Source organism: Pseudoliparis swirei, chromosome 6 (genome assembly GCF_029220125.1).
Source record: "Pseudoliparis swirei isolate HS2019 ecotype Mariana Trench chromosome 6, NWPU_hadal_v1, whole genome shotgun sequence".
NCBI lineage: Eukaryota > Metazoa > Chordata > Actinopteri > Perciformes > Liparidae > Pseudoliparis > Pseudoliparis swirei.
Window position 1 is genome coordinate 23,917,309 of NC_079393.1, and position 20,250 is coordinate 23,937,558.

A 20,250-nucleotide genomic window follows, 5' to 3' on the forward strand; every position below is an offset into this window, starting at 1 on the left:
GCGTCAGGTCATTGGTTCCTACCTCAGGTCTTTGGTTCCTACCTCCAGGTCTTCTCGCGATCGGGTTCATAGCGTGAAAAGGTCCAAAGATTGTAACGTTGTGTTAAAAAAATAAAAGGCATAATGTCGCCTATGGGGCATTTCGTCAGAAATTGTACACTTTATGAATGTTCCAGTTATGTTGGTCCTGTGCAGACAGACAAATGGGAAAAATTAAATCATATTTAAGGTGAAACAGCAAATCATATGCAGCCCTAGGAATTCACGTGGGCCCTACACATGCTACTTATTAGTACATGCACACACATACAATTAGGCATACATATATATATATTATAACTGGAATATCTCTCCGGCAACACACTGGTTGTATTGTCTGGTCCTGAGTGGAGCGGAGTAAAAACAAACAACGGTGTGGGGCGAGAGTGAGACATGTCTTCTGTGTGAAATAAATTAGTTATAGATGTAACTCCACCCCTGCATAATTTGGAAAAATACGAGAATAAAAATGGCCATGCGGCTGAGGCAGGATATCCCCTCGGCTGGAGGAGCGTGTGCTTGTATGAAGTTAACAAACTTCCATTGACAAAAGTGAACTGTGGATATCTCGCTTATTGTCCGCAGTTCCAACGCGCACTCGAACGCAACCTTTTTTCCCCGAATGGCAACAATTCAAATGTGATGAATTCATGCGTAACTCCTGTGCGTGTCGCCTTCTGGCCCCCAGAGAGCTTCACCGGAGGCGGCCCTTCAAAACCTCACGCAGCCGGCCGGAAACTGTTCATAGGTTTTAATGGGTAACAGTGACGTGACTTTTGTGTTGTGATATTCAGGTTTATGCTGTAACTTTGTTCATAAGAAAACCAACGTTCAACATCATGAGAAAAAAACACAAGGACCTAAAGATGAGAGGTTAAGACCCATTCAAATGATATGAATACAATCTTTCTTTGGCTCAACATCGTTATGCCTCTAAAAACCTTGAATTCACTCACCTGGTTCTTCCTGTTTTTTTTCATTGAAAATCACACAAACACATTGTATTCAACTAGAAAAGGACATATCTGATCATAAATAAAGCAAACGGGCAGATTACTTTAATATTATTTGACCTCAATACAATGTGTTCGTGAACTCACTCAAAAAATGTAACGCGATAAGTCGCCTGTTGCATTGAATATTTGGTTGTGTCGTCTTCTCATTCATGCTGCTTCTTTAAAGATTTCCCTCAATTGTGTCGTTTTCCTGTTTTGAATCCTTCACAACTGATCAGTAAATTACCTTTTTAAACGCAACAAAGTTATGTTTACGCCCAGTACATCTTAATCAACCTTCTACTTCATCTAACTATCATGTCTCACTGTCAATGTTACTTTCATTCAAGTCAAATCGAATATTTTATCCACAACGTCAAAAGCAAGATAAACCTTAATGACCGTGAGTGTCGAAACAAACACGCAGACTAGAATTTCCACATTAGAGGTGATAAACGCCAGCAAGGTGAATAACTAATCCTAACTCTAAACTACTCACTACTAGAGGAATATATTATGAATGGCGTCAGATGTTGCACTTGACAGCCACAATTACCCATCAAACTCTTAAAACAGAGCTGATTGCCGGTAGTGTGATGCTTTGATTTCCATGCTTTGTTGTAGATTCATGTCACTTAAGATTTGAAGTTTCTTGATGGAATTTTCCTTTCAGATGTCATGAAATATTAAGATCCACCGTCGACCTCCTGTTTCAAAAACATGGCTTTTTTTCCTTCTTCGTGCGTCTAAAAAAAAGAGAAGGTGTCAATTAGCCACACCGGCACTCCTGGAGGGAGAGAGGGCGAGTGCAATCACTGGCACCGACAACTCAGTGGCAACTCAGTGGCAAGTCTGTGGCAAGTGCCGCTCGGTGCCAGTACTCAGCGACAACTCAGTGACAACTCACTGGCAAGTCTGTGGCAAGTGCCACAGACTTGCCACAGACTTGCAAAGATAATGTATTTTTTTAGACGTACTTACAATATGCAATACGATATTGCTGTACAATACTGCTGTACTATATTGAATATTGTTTTGCTACTACTACTACGTTTCACTTCGTAATATATAACACTTATATACCATGATATGTATAATTTACCCGCCTTTCTTTAATAATAAAAATATATCTAATAATTTTTTTACCATGTCATACTGTTATACCTCCATGAAATTCTACTTTGAGGAGATGCCACTGTTAGTCTAAACTTTAGACTCTAAAGTTTAAGCACTGGCACTCAGTGACACTTGCCGGCACTTGCCAGCAGATGCCGCAGCTAGTCAAAAAGTGCCACTACTAGTTAAAAGGTGCCACAGCTAGTCAAAAAGTGCCACTACTAGTCAAAAAGTGCCAGCAGACGAAGGGTCGGCCAGGCGCGTCTGCGCAGTGACGAGTCTGCGACGACTCAGTGACAAAAGCTTCACTGAAGTGCCCGGACAGTGGAAGAAATCACTTTCATGATCACAGAATGGAGGAGCTGCGGTTTAGCTAGATAGATAGATAGATAGCTAAAATAGCTAGCTCGATACACAGATATATATATATATATACAGGACTGTCTCAGAAAATTAGAATATTGTGATGAAGTTCTTTATTTTCTGTAATGCAATTAAAAAAACAAAAATGTCATGCATTCTGGATTCATTACAAATCAACTGAAATATTGCAAGCCTTTTATTCTTTTAATATTGCTGATTATGGCTTACAGCTTAAGAAAACTCTAAAATCCTATCTCATAAAATTTTAATATTTCCTCAGACCAAGTAAAAAAAAAGATTTATAACAGCTGAGTGTTTGTCAAGGCTCAGGAAACCCTTGCAGGTGTTTGAGTTAATTAGACAATTCAAGTGATTTGTTTAATACCCTACTAGTATACTTTTTCATGATATTCTAATATTTAGAGATAGGATATTTGAGTTTTCTTAAGCTGTAAGCCATAATCAGCAATATTAAAAGAATAAAAGGCTTGCAATATTTCAGTTGATTTGTAATGAATCCAGAATGCATGACATTTTTGTTTTTTGAATTGCATTACAGAAAATAAAGAACTTCATCACAATATTCTAATTTTCTGACAGTCCTGTATATATATATATATATATATATATATATATATAATTAGTGTCTTTTTGTAGACACTTACTTACAATATGCAATAAGATAGTGCTGTACATTACTGCTGTACTATATTGAATATTGTTTTGCTTCTACTACGTTTCACTTCGTAATCTATTACACTTATATACCATGATATTGTAACGTCTCGGACGTTATGGCACTGATGACACGGAGACGGGACGGTGCCACACTGTGATTGACAGCCACTTCACAGGGTCGCTACAATATGTATAATGTACCCGCCTTTCTTTAATATTTTTTATTTATTTATATATATATATATAATTTATTGTTTTACCATGTCATACTGTTATACCGCCATGAAATTCATCTGCTGGCAACTACATTAATCTGCTGGCAACTACTGGCAAGTGCCACTGAGTGCCAGCGTCGCTAGGGGGATCTCGCCCCTACTGCCTGGAGGAACAGTCCTCCGGGCGGATCCTGGTTCCTGCCATCGCCGAGAGCTTTCCGATGACCCCTCCAGTGTTGTACGATGCATCCGCAAAGACGACGACGAGCCGAGACGACTTGATGTTGATGGAGAGCTTTGTGCCGTCGGTGAGACAACAACCTCCCGAAACTCAACATCAGCAGGACCAAAAGGGGGACAGGAGGAGCCGGACGCCCCCCGTCCCGGTTACCAGGGTGGACTCAAGCAAGCACCTTGGGGTGCAACTGAATAAGAAAACAAGCCCTCAGCTCCGGTGGCTCCTCATGCTGAAACGCACATCCAGCACACTTCTGCTTCCCAACACAGAGACAGGAACCAAACAGCCTGACCTGCCCCACATAAAAGCCCTAAAACTCCTCGTGAGGGAATAGCCTAAACACTCACTCTGACATCCAGAGAAAGAAACCTTCATGACGCAATTAAAGTGTTTATCTGGCGGCCCTCTAAGCAGGGTGCGTACACATGTTGACCAATGGATTTCCAGGACTTTAAACCAAATTTCCATGACCAAACTGAAATCTCGGTGTGTACATGAAAACTTTTTGAAAATGTAGAATTCGAACAATGAGAAATACAAAGCATACAATATACCTTAAATGAAACAAATGAATGAGACAATAGTTTGATTAAAAGAATAAACATTACTATACATGTTTATTCTTAAACACTTATATAAATGTTTATTCTTTTAATCAAACTATTATCCTTTATGTGCAAATCTGTTTGGACTTGGCCTATGCCAGCTTATAATTTGAGTCTTCCTTTCAAAAACATATGAATTATTTTAAACTCCACGTAAATGAACATGTGAATATAACACATTTCCATGACTTCTCCAAAACTTTTGTGATTTAAGTATTTTCCATGACTTTTCCAGGCCTGGAAATTACCATTTTAAAATTCCAGGACTTTTCCAGGTTTTCCATGACCGTAAGAACCCTGTCTAAGGCGGGGCATTGTGTCGATGTTCTGCATTTGGGGAGTCGAGTGCTGCTGCTCGGGGCATCCTGTTGGGATGGATTCTGTCCAGCTGTAACGGTTCTGTTCATGCAGCCACACCTTCACACCCGACACATTGCTCCCATTGATCAGTTTCTTTATTATGCGCCTCCTGGTGGAAAACTCTGCTCGACGAGCTCGTTGTAAACTAACTTACGCGTTGCCATAAATTATGCCGGTGACCCATGGTTTTGACTTTAGGACCTTATTTATTAATTTTTGAAATCTTTTCTACCGTCTCCGTAATATTGTCTGTACAGCCTCAACAGCAATAGAGTAAACACTGGTGACCTTAGTTTATTAGTTGAGCTGTGGCCTGATAGGGGTTCACAAATCACCTTTTTCCTCCCCCCTCCCAATATGCAGTTGTTAAATCTGTATATGTATATTTACTCTGTGTACCTTACAGCGTTGAACACCTGGGCCTCATGTTTATGCAATGCAACAGGCTTTTTTTTATCGGCACTAAAAACTGAGTTACGATTTATTGAACTATTTCACAATCCGTATTTAAAGTGGATCGGTCACATCTGGCCGACACACAATTTAATTAAATAAGGTCAGCATCAGCCCAATTATGAACCAGCAGACACACGTTGAAATATTTAACTCTCAAATCAACCGGTTCACAATAAATATAAACTAGCTATTGTTATTTTACGCCGTAAAGTCACCGAGCGAATACATCGGCATAAAGCAACGACGATGTGCACTGAAAACACTCGTAATAAGACTTGCGGTGGAGATAAATGAAGGGGGGGGGGGGGGGGACAATCAGCCACAGAATGACATGGAGAGACGAAGGCCACACCATTAAGAAAAAGAGTCCAGGTTTTATTGTCTATCGTGGCTGTAGTCCATGTCTGTGTGAGAGAGAAAGACAGATTGAGAGAGAGAGAGAGAGAGAGTATTCAGGAGCCAATCACAAAGTGCGGTCAAACTTTGTCCTCTACGATCTTTTGATTTGCGAGAGCAGAACCGGGCATGAGAGGGAACCACAGCTCAGTTAACAGTTGTGTAACAGGAAGATGAAACTCAGTTGAACACAAGTTGCATCTGAAAACTCGGAACTGATGGAGCCACCTTCGAACCTGAACACAGATCTACACACCAGTCAAAAACCAGAGCCAACAGAACTGGCACGATAGCAGTGGAGTTAACAAGAGTAGAACGGGTTGGAATCAGGAGAAAGGTGGAGAGCGGCGCAGAACTGGAGTCAATGGCGTCGTTCAGCTGTTGGTCTCTCTCTCTCTCTCTCGCTGGTGCCTCGAGTGTCAATGTTGTAATGGGGGACTCCCGGCGTCATGCAGATCAGCGAAGTGGCAGACAGGGGCATCTGATTGGTTGGCTGGCGAAGAAATCGCAGTTCTACTGGCTGGGGCGGTCTGTAAACCCACCTGGATGAGGTTCAGTGATTGACATCTAGAATCCGGTGTTTGCAAGAGTCAAGCAGGCGTAAATGAGACAGCAGAAGGGAGAGGCGAGTGTCCCCTCTTCTCTCCATCCCCAACTCCTCCTTCCCCTCCCTCCATACTTCACACACGTGGTGCCCTTCACTACGGGGCGCCCCTGCCCACCAGAGTGGGGAGGGGGCGGGGGAGGGGGGGCGGTCGGGTGGTTAGCCAAAGTTGTGAATGGCCAGCCTGAACATGTCATTGGTGCACACCCACGCATTGTTAATGTTCTTCAGGAGGAAACTCTGATGGAAACCCATGACCGGGTCGTCATCTACCTACGGACACACACAGGACGAGCAGGGGATCAGGACACGGTGGTTTATTATCAATTTACACCTCAGTCAGGAGAGAAACAGGCGTGTAATTCCTTCTGTGCCAAGTTAGAAGAATTACTAGCCTGAGGAAAGCAGAGTTGCAAGCTAGTTAAAGCTCGTTAGTGTCACCCAAAGGTGCCCTGTGAGTTTCCTTGTAAACAAAGTTGCCGTATAGATGCATCGTCACGCAACAAGATAAAGTGTTTGCATCCTCGTGCGACACTTTGGCACTTTTCAAGTTTAAGACATGTGTTGTTCTTTCTTTTCTTTGTATGAATGTCCTGTCTGTATATAACTGTGTGTAGTAATATATATATATATATAAATATATGTGTGTGTATAAATAAATATGTATAAATAAATATATATAAATACATATATAAAAAGGAAGAACTGTGACTTTACAGCGTGATGATTGTGCTGGAACAGGACGTGGTTCAAAATGAGGTGAATAACAGAGCGACTTACTTTTAGCTGTCCTACTACCATACTCAAGATGTTGCAGTCTGGAGTTGGCTGGTGGTCCTGCACTGTTATACTATGCACTATTTTTGGGAAGGGTAGACTCTGGCACACACAGACAGGGATACACAATTAAAATACATACATGTTTATCACACACTGAAAGAATAGCAGAAATCAAAACGTCTGTTTAACAAATTTTATCGATTTAGAATGAGTATATATAATAATCATCCTCCACAAAAATTTACTCTTTGGTTTTGACTACCACAAAAAAGTTACTTGACGGATGCATGTTTACACAGATTTTACAATAACAGGTTACAGGATGTGCATGTTAATATCTACAATACCCCAGATTGAATTGAATTCCTCCAAATAATCTAGTTTCTTGGTTATATATACACCGACTATCGTTCCCTAGTGTGCTTCTCACTGCACGTTTCCCCTGAATATGGAATATGTTACCAAATTAAACTCACAATGAGTTTCCCAACAATTGCCTTTTTCCCTTGGAACTGTTGTCCTTCCCATGTGAGGCATGACTCGTCGATCTGTAGGGTGCGAGATGGAGAGATGGGGAGGAAAGAGACAATGAGTTTCAGAGGATCCTCTTTACAGATGAAAAGGTCGACCAAAAAGGCCACATCAAAAAACATAACAAGTGGTACAAGCGTTGCTCCCTTGACAGAGGCATGGGAGTCCAGTTTTGAGAGTCATGATACTAATTCATGACTATGTTGTGTATTATTTTTAATTAGTTGCATTGTAGATAAAACGGTCTGATGTAGATAATTGATGCTTAAAACTGAAATTAAAAAAAATACAAACGGAAATAAATAATGTGTTGGTGCAGGGCTAATAACACATGTTTCCACTGGTAGCCCTGGCCAAATTTGAACTTTTACAAAAAATTAAATGGCATACGATGTGCAAATAAGTGACCATTTTGGTCTCATTCTGGAGCCCTGTGGTGAGTGACAACCTACTTACACACAATCTTACTCTTATGCCTTCCATCGGCAGGAAGACTTTGAACCGGCTAAAGTCTGAAACACGCTCACATCTAAAGACACGTTTTCACGTTTCGCAAAGACTGTAGCTGGGTCACCAGCTGGGAGCCCACAATTATAAGCTCCCATCATGCATCCGGTTGTAATCCATTTTAAGAAGAAAAACTCTTGATTAAGTTTGTGATATAAATCACATAAAAAGTGACGAGCAACAACTTAAGTCACTTATTCAGTCCATCAGGGAAAAGGTAGAAATATATTAAAATATACTATAATATAATTCATTCCCATGCAAGCTGCTAGCCCTTATTTAAACAGCGCAAGGACTCTCCCCTCTCTTATTGCACCACGCGTAGGCACAAAGACGCCACTCACCGCAAGAATGGGAGTTAATACAGTGGCCATTACACACACTCCTCAACACTCTTGTAAAGTTATGGAGCGAGCGCACCGATTGGTTGTTGACTAAAAATGTACGATTATATAAAACACATTATATATTATTAGAATGACAAGACGAAAGAAGGACTGACTTTAGATGGCTCAGACTGAGAGACGATGACCTCCTTCCACTAACCGGTTGGGATCACCAGATCATGCTCCAACTAGCAAGAACTCTCATGATTTCTGATTCGACATTGGAAATGTGTCTGTGGCTGTAAAATCGCTTTGAATGTCATCTGGTGTGACAACAGGGTTATATTTGATCAATCAGCAGTCCCAGTTGTATAACTAATTAATTATTTAAAATATCATAGTAGAAACCCACTTGACTGAGAGGTCCCCACATTTGGAAAGCTGGAACCAGAGATAATTTGGCATTTTCGCTTGCAACACTACTGAAACCGAGTAGTTGATGATGAAAATGTGATTAAATGTCAGTACATCGACTAACAGATTAACTGCACATTTGATTAATTCAAAGACGTTGTGTCTAACAGTGTTTATAACTCATTTGTTATTAATCAAGTGAGACCACATGAAAACAGGCCCCGGTCCTTTCTCAGCAGGCTCCGTCTTGGATTACAGTGCACAGCGAGCGCTGGACGGACTTGGAGGTAAGACAGTGTTTGATTTGTGTAGCGTTCATTAAAGAAAGTGAATTCACCAGCCCTGTGGTACGACACCTCGTAACCGGAACAAAATTGTTCTGTCGCACTCACATATATGGTTCCGAGTTGTGATCTGTCCGAGTCAAATAAGTGGTAGTAATGCTGCACAAAGCTGGATCCTATCTGCTCCCACAGAGGCTGGTCCCCCATCCTGAATCACCCTGCAACACACACTGGGAAGACGGAGAAGGGGAGCGGTTTAAGAAATGTTCTCTAAATAATTCACAACACAGAAGCAATGCAGCCACATTACAATATACACTTTAAAGCATAGTGTAATTCAGGGTTCTTACACATGTTGACCAATGGATTTCCAGGACTTTTCCAGGACTTTTGAACCGGATTTCCATGACCAAACTGAAATCTCGGTAGAAACATGAACAATTTAGAAAATCTTGCGTATCGAGAGCGTACGCCGGCTTACATTTTGAGCGTCTTTCTTTAAAAAACACACTAATTATTTCAAACTTGGCGTAAATGAACATGTGATTATAACAAATTCCCATGACTTTTTCAAAACTTTTATGATTTAAGTTTTTTCCATGACTGTTCCAGGCCTGGAAATGACCATTTTAAAATTCCATGACTTTTCCAGGTTTTCCATGACCGTACGAACCCTGGTAGTTGTATTCACTTACTATGAATGCAAGATCTAAATCCAGTGTACAAAGGATAAGAGGAAACACAATATTGCTAACCTATCCGGTTTGAAATAAAACTGTGTTCACTTTGCTGACTTACTTTCTGGAAAACTTCCTGCATACTGAGAAACACACACGGTCGACCTCAAAGTGCACAAACACGTAGAGAGTAAAGTCACACGATAACAAACAGCCCTTAAACTACCTAGCAGAGTTGTACTAAACACCCCGCGCTGCTGGCGTCTTCCGTGACACTGACAGCACGAGTCATGTGCTTCAACATAACTATACAGTTGTCCCCGGGACAATCCGAGAGCTCTGGGAATCCACGATGTAATCGAAACAACATCCCGTCACATTACGCACTGACCTCAACAGTCCTCGGCTCGGGGGGCAAGCGTTGAGGCCAGGGGGCGAATAACGCAAGCTTCTTGAGGAATGTTACCAAGCGGGAACGCTCGTGTTACCGTCGGGCTCGTGCGCTAACTAGCTCGTTGCTGCTACTAGCATGTGAGCTTGTTTGCTACCGTTAGCCCGTGTAGCCAGAGGCAGCTCGCGCGCCTCGCTTGCCTCGCTTGCCTCCCCCCGCTAACGTCACACGTCAGATACATTATGTGTCACGGCCGTTAGCTAACCGAGGGGCTGGCGTTCGCCATTTCACCGGTTGCTAAAAATACCCGGTCTCCGCCAAGTGTTGACGGTTCCTCCGGGCCCGCGCGCACAGCTCCCTTACATAGGCGTGCCCAACGTTTGCCCTAAACCGGGTGGGAACAGCCAATTGAACTACTTGTAATACCTTACACTCGTTCAAATGTGCGACGAAACTATCACTTTTTCCTTTTCGAAAATGTTTCAATTCACTATTCCTCGAGGCGGCTTCTTAAAAACATTTTAAATAAACTTACCTCTAACCAACAGCGAGGCCTGCTTCACGATGGCAGTGAAGTGTCCGCTTCGCTACGGAGTCACGCATTCAAAAGCCGTACCACCCCGGTGGCTTGTGGGGATTGTAGTCCATCCCATTTTCGACTTTTTTTCTAGGTCTCACTATTGTATTTAGTCATACAGCTATTTAATTTTAGAATAAAAATTAATGAATTAATTAAAGGTAGCTTTGTGTTTTTTCTGATGTAAAGGATAAAAGAGAACAGTTAGCTTAATTTGATTATCTTATTGGCCAAGTCACATTGCATACATTTATACAGTATATGAATATATATATTGGAAAAATATGTATATATTCATCTCTCAATATTGTTAAATTAATTGTGATATGAATATACACATTTTGTAAAAAATCACCTCAATCTGGCCCAAGGGCAAAGATTAGCTGTGGGCCCTATTCAGTCGTTCAGTTCAACTAAATCAGAATCAGAATCAGAATCAGGTTTTATTGGCCAAGTAAGTTTGCACAAACAAGGAATTTGGCTTGGTAAAGTGACTCTCAGTGTTCTTACACAAAATATACATTACAACACAATACAATACAAAACAAAAACAAAACAGTGCAGTACAAAACAAACAGTGCAAAACAGTGCAACGGTCTAGGAAGTTTAAGAAAGTGACTTAAGAAAGTATATACAAGGCAGAATGGCTATATACAGTAGCTGTGAAACAGTAGTGCAAGAAGAAGTGGAGAGTGCGAGAAGTGCAGGGATAAATATATAAATCAGTCAGTCTCGCGCAATTCCAGGATGCTTTATTTTCATTGGTTGCTGGATTAAATCTTACCCAGATACAACAGATATGGTTTTTTTTCTGATTGGCTATTGTGTAGCCCATTTCTTTTTTTTGATTGGCTGATAAGTGGCACCTCACAGCAGAACTCCAGGGGAGCGCTTGATTCCTCCACGGTGAGGGCAGCGCGGCCAGCTCATGTTTGCGTGCTGCGGCACATTAAAACATTAAATAGCCGAGAGTTTTTTTCAGCGTGAGAAATACGATGTGTGGCGGGAGTGCGTGACTTAAGACCGAAATGCGTGAGTCTCACGCTCAATGCGTGACACTTGAGAGCCCTGTATATATGTTACGTTCTACTAGGTACTTGCTAATATACATGCAATTATCCTATTAAAACTTATGAGGGCGTAGTTTAAGCTCTCTGCCCTAAGCTTGAGCTGCTTCTGAGTCCAAACAAGTTCTATATATGTCCTTGGACTTCTCTACTAACTCCTGAACCTCATTCATACGTGGGTAAATTGTTTGAGTGTGCATGTGTGCGCATGTGGTTCATGTCAATGGGGGTCCCGGATGACATGACCCTCTAAAACTGCGTTTCTTTGTCCCTATCTGTCCAGTAAGCGCTGCAGCAGAACGTGCAGTTGTAGTGACTTTTGTTGTGCAGAGTTTGAGCTCCTGCATTCTGTGCAATACAGAAGTAGATTAGAAAACAATGTGAGCCATGTTTGTGTTTCACAGCAGATTTACATAGAAAGGAGGAATCTGATGACAGGAAGGATGTGTTTCTTAAACTCCTGGCTTCTGGGACGGGCTTGGTCTTTTGTTTGTGCTTTTTGTTGACAATGACGAAGCAGATTCAAAAGCTGCAGATGGGATGGCAAGCTTGATGCGGGTTAAGTGTGGCTGTTCAGACATATGAAATCCTTCAAAACTCCCCATTGGTACTTGTGATAGAGCAGGGTGAATACAGCTGTAACCTCTACAAGCCATAGAAATGGAACAGCTTTCGAACAGACATTGGCCTAATTCCAATGACCTTGAACCCTGAACCCTCAGGAACTTCACTTGACATCACCTGGTCAATGATTGAGTGTGAGAGGCTGTAAGGGCCAAAACTACGTAGCCTACATACAAATGAGCAGTGGCGGCTGGCCAATAGATCGCCTTGTGGAGCAGTAACATTAGGGAGCGTAGACAGAGTAAGTTAGTCAAATGTACCAACTGAATGCTTCACCCATACACACTTGTCACAGCATAGGAATGCACATCGCTCTGGCCAGATGACTGACAACGTTGTTTAAAACATGGTGGCATTTACAAGCTAGCTAATTCCTCCATGGCTAGTTGGCTCGCTTGCTAATTCCGGCTTTATTGCTGCACTGGTTACAGAAAATTAACCAAACAGTGGGCTGGTGGCCATGCGGCCTTACTCCACACCGCTACCTAGCTAACGTGCTAGCCACCCCGGCAAGTTCAAAACATTGAACATTTTCTTTTGTAGGCTACTACTCAAATGTCCACAGAAAACAGTTCAACGTTTGTTCTACCTCTATTCCATTTCTACCGTTGAGAGATCTGGCCAGACAGTGTTACAGCTTGACAATAACAAGATATTTAGATCCCAACAGACGCACGCATTTTGAGAAAGTGGTGAGCCAACTGGCAGACATCTGCGAGGTGCAGGCGAACGACAAGAACTCTGCGCCCTCCTCTCCCTTTCTGCTGGGCACCATGACCACAGAGAGAATTCCAGGTCTGGCTGCTGCCCGGATAATAAACAGGCAAGAGTACGACAGTAAGAATACAGACATGCACATTCTGGACAAATGGGGGGGAAAAGGGTGTTTGGCGGTTGTGGTGGTTGTCATGGAGTGGGAGCGAGGCAAGGAGGACTGGTTCTTCTTTGGCAAGTCATCTATAGTTCACACACTGGCACACCGGTCAGTCTGTCCTGCTTCAAGCTTGTGTTTTCCCCTTTGTTTCATTTCATTTATTCAGTCGTGTTAAGTGCTTCCTGTTTTATTTTGTTACTCACCTCTCCTACCGTTTTATATAACTTCACTTCCTGCCTTTGTGTGCTTTTCCCGTCCACATGTCTTTGTTTGACAGCCGCTCCCTGATAACTTCCACCTGTTCCTGGTTATCTCATGTATTCATGCTGCGTTTCAGACATCTCGGAGGTCAGAATTTTCACAATTGAAACTTTCGACCATGCGTTCTCCAGATCATGACACTATCTGTGCATTTCAATACCTATTCCACTATACTATTTAGTGTATAGAAAACTATTTAGTCTGTCCCAGTATGTCAAATGTAGTATGCCAAAAATACCAGGTTTTCTCAGCACATACTTTCATTTTCATACTGGGGGACATTTTCAAACATGTCATCAACAAGAACATTTGCATTTACTGATGACTGTCCATGGCCGAAAAGAGTTTATCTCGGGTGGACACACACAGCACACATTCATTAATCTCTTTCTCCAGATCACGTATACTTCAGAGGCGTTTGAGGCTGGCCTGTTTCCACACGTTCTTTATGCAGATGCACCATCTGCACTGCTGTCTGCTCTGAAGCTGTAAGAACTGCAACACACCGGCGTGAATAGCGGGGCCTCTCTGTGTTTCACTGTGGCGAAAGTAAGCAAGCATGTAGTACACGATAATTGAATTAAATCAGCTACTCTAATACATATCTTAATTGAAATACTGTCTTTGTAGAAGTACACATTTTGTTGATGAGCAGCAGCTGTTAGATTTGATTCTCATGCCTCCACTGACTTGTGTACCCTCGATCCGATATCCAATTCATCGGAGCCACGAAGGTCGTGATTTTGTCAAGTTTTTATGGACTTTCCATTGACTTATTCATTTCCTGAAGACCCTAAACCTAAGCCTAACCATGACATGACCACTTTCAACCAAAATTATAACTTTTACCCTAACCTTAAACCGAGTCTTCACCCTAAAATGTAATGATTTATGTTATGGGGCTATACATGTTGTCTCCATAAGGCGAGTCCTCACAGTGTAACTGCGTCAACAGATTTATGTCCCTACAAGTCATGAAAGCACAGCCCACCAACACACATCCTCAGTCGGGGATTAAATGTGTTGCTATAGTGACAATAATAAAGACAGAATTTGATGAAAAATATATTGGAAATCAACATGTATTTGAGAGTAGTAACGAATAGCTTATGTGTGCAAGAAACATACAAATAAAAAGCCATATGACTGACTCATTATAAATTCAGAGTGATTTTTTTATTTTTTTGATAAGCATTCAGCAACCCACTCTACCTGGCAGGTCTACAGTAATAATAGCGTCTCAGAGTCAGTCAAATTACATTTCCTCTACCAAATCCACATTGTGCGGCTTCTATTGCAGCTCCCAATACAATGGAGGTGAATATCACTGTTTTATTTTGATTGATAGCTGACTGATATTGCATGATTAGTGTACATAACATTTGTCATATCTAAATATCAGGAACTGTTTAAAAAAAAGAAAAGTGTTGTGCTTACAATTTGTGATTCAAGAATTAAGGTTCCATGCACCATTGTTTTCTGACAGCAAGTTGTCCGATCTCTTTAGCGAACAATCCATCAAATGTGTACAACAACATTATATCAGGGATGTGATGAAGCATTTTCCTCTGATTCTTCTAGAACTGGAGGTAAGGCTCCCGCACCGGATGCTGCTGGCTGTTGGAGCATCAAAGTCAAGAGTTACGCATGTTTTAAAAACGAGCAGGAAGCAATTAAAAAAATACAATTATTTCAGAAAGTATTGCGAGTGCGACCCCACCACTTTTTGTACATTTTGATACGTCGCAATGGACTCCAAATAAGAAACATCTCAAAGATGATCAAGACAAATGGGAAGAGCACCTGAGCTAATTTAAAAAAGAGCAAGGAGTCTGAATCTTTTTAAGAAGAGAGTTTATATGATGAAGGAAAAAAATAGCAAAATGTGAAAAGTAGGGGTTGCTGTATGACCATTTTTGGAATGCACTCTCGGAATGTACTGATTCTAATTCTGAGTCTGATTCTGATTCTGAGTCTGATTCTGAGTCTGATTCTGATTCTGATTCTGAGTCTGATTCTGAGTCTGATTCTGATTCTGATTCTGATATTTTCGATTGATCTCTGGCTCCAATGACCACAATGTTGGGAAGAATTTCAGTGTATTTCAATGTTTTCACCCACTTAGAGCACGGAGGTCTAAGAGTGGCTGCAAATGCAAACCATGGATCACAGATTGTGAGTTATAACTACAATGGGCCTGAGAAGATGCTGGAACCTCTGGTGGTACATACCAGGTGGCTGTGGAGTCCCTGAGAGGAGATGGCATCATTGATGTTGTCTGGTTCGCTTTGAGCCGAGTCCACAACTTCATCCATTTCCTGATCTGACTTCAAAGGGAACCCTGTTTTCGGGGCCATCCTACAAAACAAACATGCATGAGCACACAGGACTGCCACATGATACATTTGCGACGTTTACTTCTGAATTGAGGGTCTAATAATAGAGGGTATCATTCAATGTTGTTAATCTGAATACAACTGGTGTGACTGCAATGGTGTTCGTGCGTCATCACCTCAACTCCTGGACGGTGAGTGTGCCGCTCTGAGGGGCATTGGAGTTGACCGGGTCTTTGAGGTGGTCGGACTGAATCTGTCTTTGCCCCTGAAACAAACTATCCTCCATCTGTAAACAACACACAGCTGTAATAAGTAACACAGTTCAACATTTTGGGAAAACTGCTTATGGGCCTTTATGTCAAGAGTCAGAGAAGGTCCATTCTCCTCTGGTGTCTGTTGGTTCAATATAAAGCGGGAGCCTGGAAATAGTTTAGCTAGTTTTAAATAGTTTTAGCTTAGCATAAGTGATGAAACAGGGATAACAGCTGGTCTGACTCTGTCCAAAGGTAATAAATAAAAATAAAAAATCCAACAAAACTAATTCCCTTCAAATGTGAAGACATAACTACACACCGGTGGATCACAACATATCCCTTTTGAACATCGGGTGTGATAAAGTACCTGCACGGGGACGGGGTCGCGTGCCTCAGTCTGCACGCTGCCTCCTTTGTGGAGCTCCAGCAGGATGTCGTACTCACTCTTCAACTGGTCAAAGTCACCCTGCAACGTCTTCAACTGGACACCGCAGAGAAATACGAAAACTGTTAAATCTTGCCTTCTGTGTGTGTGTGTGTGTGTGTGTGTGTGTGTGTGTGTGTACCTGCAGGAGGTCCTGTTTGTGTGTTTGTTCCAGGGTGTCCCAGTTGCGTCTGGGCACGACGTCCCAGTAGTCCGCCTTCATCCTGGTGAGCTCCTCCTGGGCCTTTGTCAGGTCTTTCCGACACACCTTCAGAGCCAGCTGCAGCTGCACAGGGTCCTGAGCCCCTCCTTTTTTAATATGGAAACACATTGCAGAAGAAACTTTGATACATACGAAAATGTACTGTATAGTTTAGGTATTTAGTTGAGCCTCATATTTATAAAACATCCTAACATGAAAGGCATTGTTAATTAATGTGCCGTTCCAAAGTGCTTAGTAAACTGGTAGTAAACTCATGGTACTACCACGCCTCCACCTCCTTGTTGTGTGGATAAAACATGATCAATTATGTTAATTAGTGAGCTTTACAGGTGCCAATAGGTGAAGCTTTTTTCACTCTTCTTTGGACAAAGCCAGACTAGCTGCTTCCCCCTGTTTCCATTCTAGAAGCTAAGTGACTGCTGCTTGTATATTTTCAGTGCACAAGCTTATTTCCCAAATTCTGAAACATTTTAATCAGAATTTGTCGGCACACTAACCACAAATTGTAAATCAGCGGACAACGTTTTCAATAACATGTACTGCCTGCAACTGACAATTATTTTCATTAATAACTCATGTGTCCATTATTTTCTTTCTCCTAATCAAGAAATCATTTGGTTGATAAACTGTCAGAAATTGATAGAATGTGCCCATCGCGTCAACCCCCTAAAGTGACGTCTTCAAAAGTCATTAATCTAAAACCCAAACCTATTTCATTCACAGTCTCGGAAGACAAGAGTTATCAGAGGAGGTCCATTCTACTCTACAGCAAATATTCACGTTCGTAAAAGCACGAAACAGAGATTTAATTCAAGAACAAAATGATTTAAAAGGACGAATTAAATGTTAGGAATAGTTTAGTCGATCGACTAAGTAATCGACGAATAGCTTCAGCTCTACCCGTGTTTTCATCCATGGGACGATTCCCCTTCACAGAGCCTCTCGTGAGATCATTGAGCTGCCAGATCAGCAGCTGGCGGGCATCACGCTCCTCCCGGTACTGCAGGTACTGGTTGGACAGTTCAGACTGCAGACGGTCCACCTGGAAAGGAAAAGAAGACAGTGGCCCCGGTATTTGAATTGAATCTCAAATAACTTTCTTTATACATTTTTGAGAGCAGACCAGCAAACAAAAACAAATGAAGAATGCTTATGTCATGTACCACTGCCTGCGTGGCCTTTTCTTTCTCCCTCATGACCTCAACGTCCCTCTGCAGTTGCTGCTTCTCCCTTTTCAAGGCTCCGATCTCGGCCTGCTCCTCTGCCCAGCGAGCTTGAATCCTCCTGTCACATTCCTCTGTCGCCAGTCTCAGGTGGGATCGCAGTGGTTCCAGCTCTCGGATTGTATCCTGTTGATACGCTGAACAGAAGCCAAACTCAATAAAACTTCCTCTACAAAGGAAGCGGAAACGATGACTTGGGCGAATGAAAGGTAAACGAATGAGCAATGTGGAGACATACAGCACATACATCTGAGAAGGTGAGATGCACACCTGTCGACAGGACAAATGAATAAACGAGAACCACAAAGAAGCAGATTGCTTAATCAACAATAAAAACTAAGTTTTCAAATTTCTGAATTAGGAAGTTAAGACTTCAGCCGTGAAGAGTCTTAACATTGTGAGATTGGCATTGTATAATATGTTCTGCCAATGACTCATGAACTTTAAATAGAAAATGTATCCCATGGTTTGTTCATCACTTTGTATTCTGACATTTTCTAACATTTGAATAACAAATTAGAAGATTGTGCAATCAGAGTAATGTTCTCATTTCTGTTTTTATGTTTATTTCAAGTGTCATCATTTTAGTTTTTAGTTTTTCTGGCTGAATTTCTTGAATGTAACTCAGATGGCACCTTCGTGGCTTCCTGGCAGTAACATCACCACATCAGATCGAATGCTTCTTGGGAAATGAAAATGACCCAGCAGGCTTACTCGTGCAGGTACTGACCTAAAGTGTTTTCATATTCCTTTTTGATGGCAGAAAGAAGCGGTTGGTAGGTTCTGAACTCTTTGATGAAACAACCAAAGACATCACGGTAGACCTGTGGCCAGAGTAAGATATGTGAGTGCTCCGAAGTGTGTATGGTAACTCCTGTACTTTTATTTTAAAAACAATAACAACAACCAAATTATCAAAAAACCAAAAAAAACATGCACCTCAAGTTTCAGTTCCTGAAATTTGGGCTCACAGGAGCTGATAGTATGTAGCTCCTTGTTCACGTAGCTCTCCAAGTGCATCAGGAGTTGAGGCTTTCTTCCTGGGCCTGAATAAATGTAACTGCTACTTGTCCAGCAGAACTACTCAGTCAGCCGCACACACACACACACACACACACACACACACACACACACACACACACACACACACACACACACACACACACACACAGCTTTGATCGTGACATTATCATCTTGACAGCGAGCAAATATAATACTTGATCTATTAATCATTCATTAATCTAAAGTGGGGTCTTCCTGAGTGACATTCTGCCAGGTTTTATGAACCTGTCACTAACTGGTATTCTTACCTTTGAGACTCCAGGTTGGACACAAACAGAACCGTTTTCCTTCTGGACAGTATCATTTTGTAACCTATGGTCATATGCAAGTAAAAAAAAAAAAGAACATATGGAAAATACATTGCACATTTTAATTGAGAAAAACGTGTATTCCCACATAGGAAAAAAAAACGAACTAATAATAAAACAAACAAGTTATATATTATATATTTAATATTGGAATTACTTGCCTTTTTTTGTGTGATGGTGTTAAAGGTGGAAATGTTACATATTTATCTGGCGACATCTCAAGCGATTTTACCGCGGTCCAATAATAACGGAGCAACCTCAAGTTATATATATATAACCTAACTAGCGTTAGCTGGTGATATTGCTGAAGTTTGCCCGTTTAGCTTAAAGTTGGCTTTAGCATCATAAACCACAGTATTGTAACGTGGTTTCTATGGTAACGAGGACGGACCACGCAGCAAGACCTACATAGTTGCCCGCGGCGCGCCTGACTAGTTTTCAAAGGGTGTAAACTGAAAACTTTCCTTCGAAATAAAGAACAAGGAGACGCTGTCTTACCACGGAAAACGGCAACTTTTTTTGTAAACGAGTTTTAACAAGTCATCAACGCTAACTTTTCAAAACACAAAAATGTATGAATACATTTTTTCTTTTTTAAACGATTAACCTACTTATCCCATATAAACTTCATCTTCCAAAATGCCGTATGACAGTAGGCATAATAACATAGAGATGATACAAATATAATCTCCCAAAATCTCTTGAATAAAAACTATTCGGCATATTTCGAGAAAAATAATAAACTTTGTTTCTGTTGTTCTGAAAATAATATGAATCTCGTCAATGGATTTTCATGCATAACACATAATTGTATGTTACACATTATCGCGTGCCACGTATGGCTACAACGAGGGATCAAGTTGAAATGATATAATGTTAATATTCTTGAAAAAAGATCCATACGTTTAACAGCTGGAAAACTACATGTCCCAGCTTCTTTTCCCAGGAAAAGCCTTTCACCAGGATGACCGCGGCGGAGCCGTGTAGTCATTTCGATAGCGGGCGCGTTAAAGTGAATGTGCAGCGGAACTACAGTACCCAG

General features: G+C 41.5%; 2 protein-coding genes across 5 annotated transcripts; both read right to left on the reverse strand.

The window, feature by feature from the left end:
- Positions 1–5,419: 5,419 nt before the first annotated feature.
- Positions 5,420–10,575, reverse strand: nutf2 (nuclear transport factor 2). 4 transcript variants are annotated; one of them, XM_056417752.1, is made up of 5 exons: positions 10,511–10,575; positions 9,016–9,137; positions 7,322–7,393; positions 6,846–6,944; positions 5,420–6,338 (listed from the first exon to the last, which is right to left on the reverse strand). In XM_056417752.1, the coding sequence occupies exons 2-5, from the start codon at positions 9,112–9,114 to the stop codon at positions 6,225–6,227; spliced, it is 384 nt and encodes a 127-aa protein (XP_056273727.1). In that variant the 5' UTR covers positions 9,115–9,137; positions 10,511–10,575; the 3' UTR covers positions 5,420–6,224. The 4 variants fall into 4 exon arrangements, with proteins under 4 accessions (XP_056273727.1, XP_056273726.1, XP_056273728.1 ...); XM_056417751.1 differs by lacking the exon at positions 10,511–10,575 and adding an exon at positions 9,976–10,183; XM_056417753.1 differs by lacking the exon at positions 10,511–10,575 and adding an exon at positions 9,706–9,939.
- A 4,037-nt stretch (positions 10,576–14,612) lies between these two features.
- tsnaxip1 (translin-associated factor X interacting protein 1) lies at positions 14,613–19,204 on the reverse strand. Its single transcript, XM_056416290.1, has 8 exons — positions 19,149–19,204; positions 17,779–18,007; positions 17,516–17,657; positions 16,535–16,701; positions 16,336–16,449; positions 15,891–16,000; positions 15,610–15,736; positions 14,613–14,995 (listed from the first exon to the last, which is right to left on the reverse strand). Exons 1-8 carry the CDS (start codon positions 19,202–19,204, stop codon positions 14,921–14,923), a joined length of 1,020 nt encoding a protein of 339 aa, XP_056272265.1. The 3' UTR covers positions 14,613–14,920.
- Positions 19,205–20,250: the final 1,046 nt, after the last annotated feature.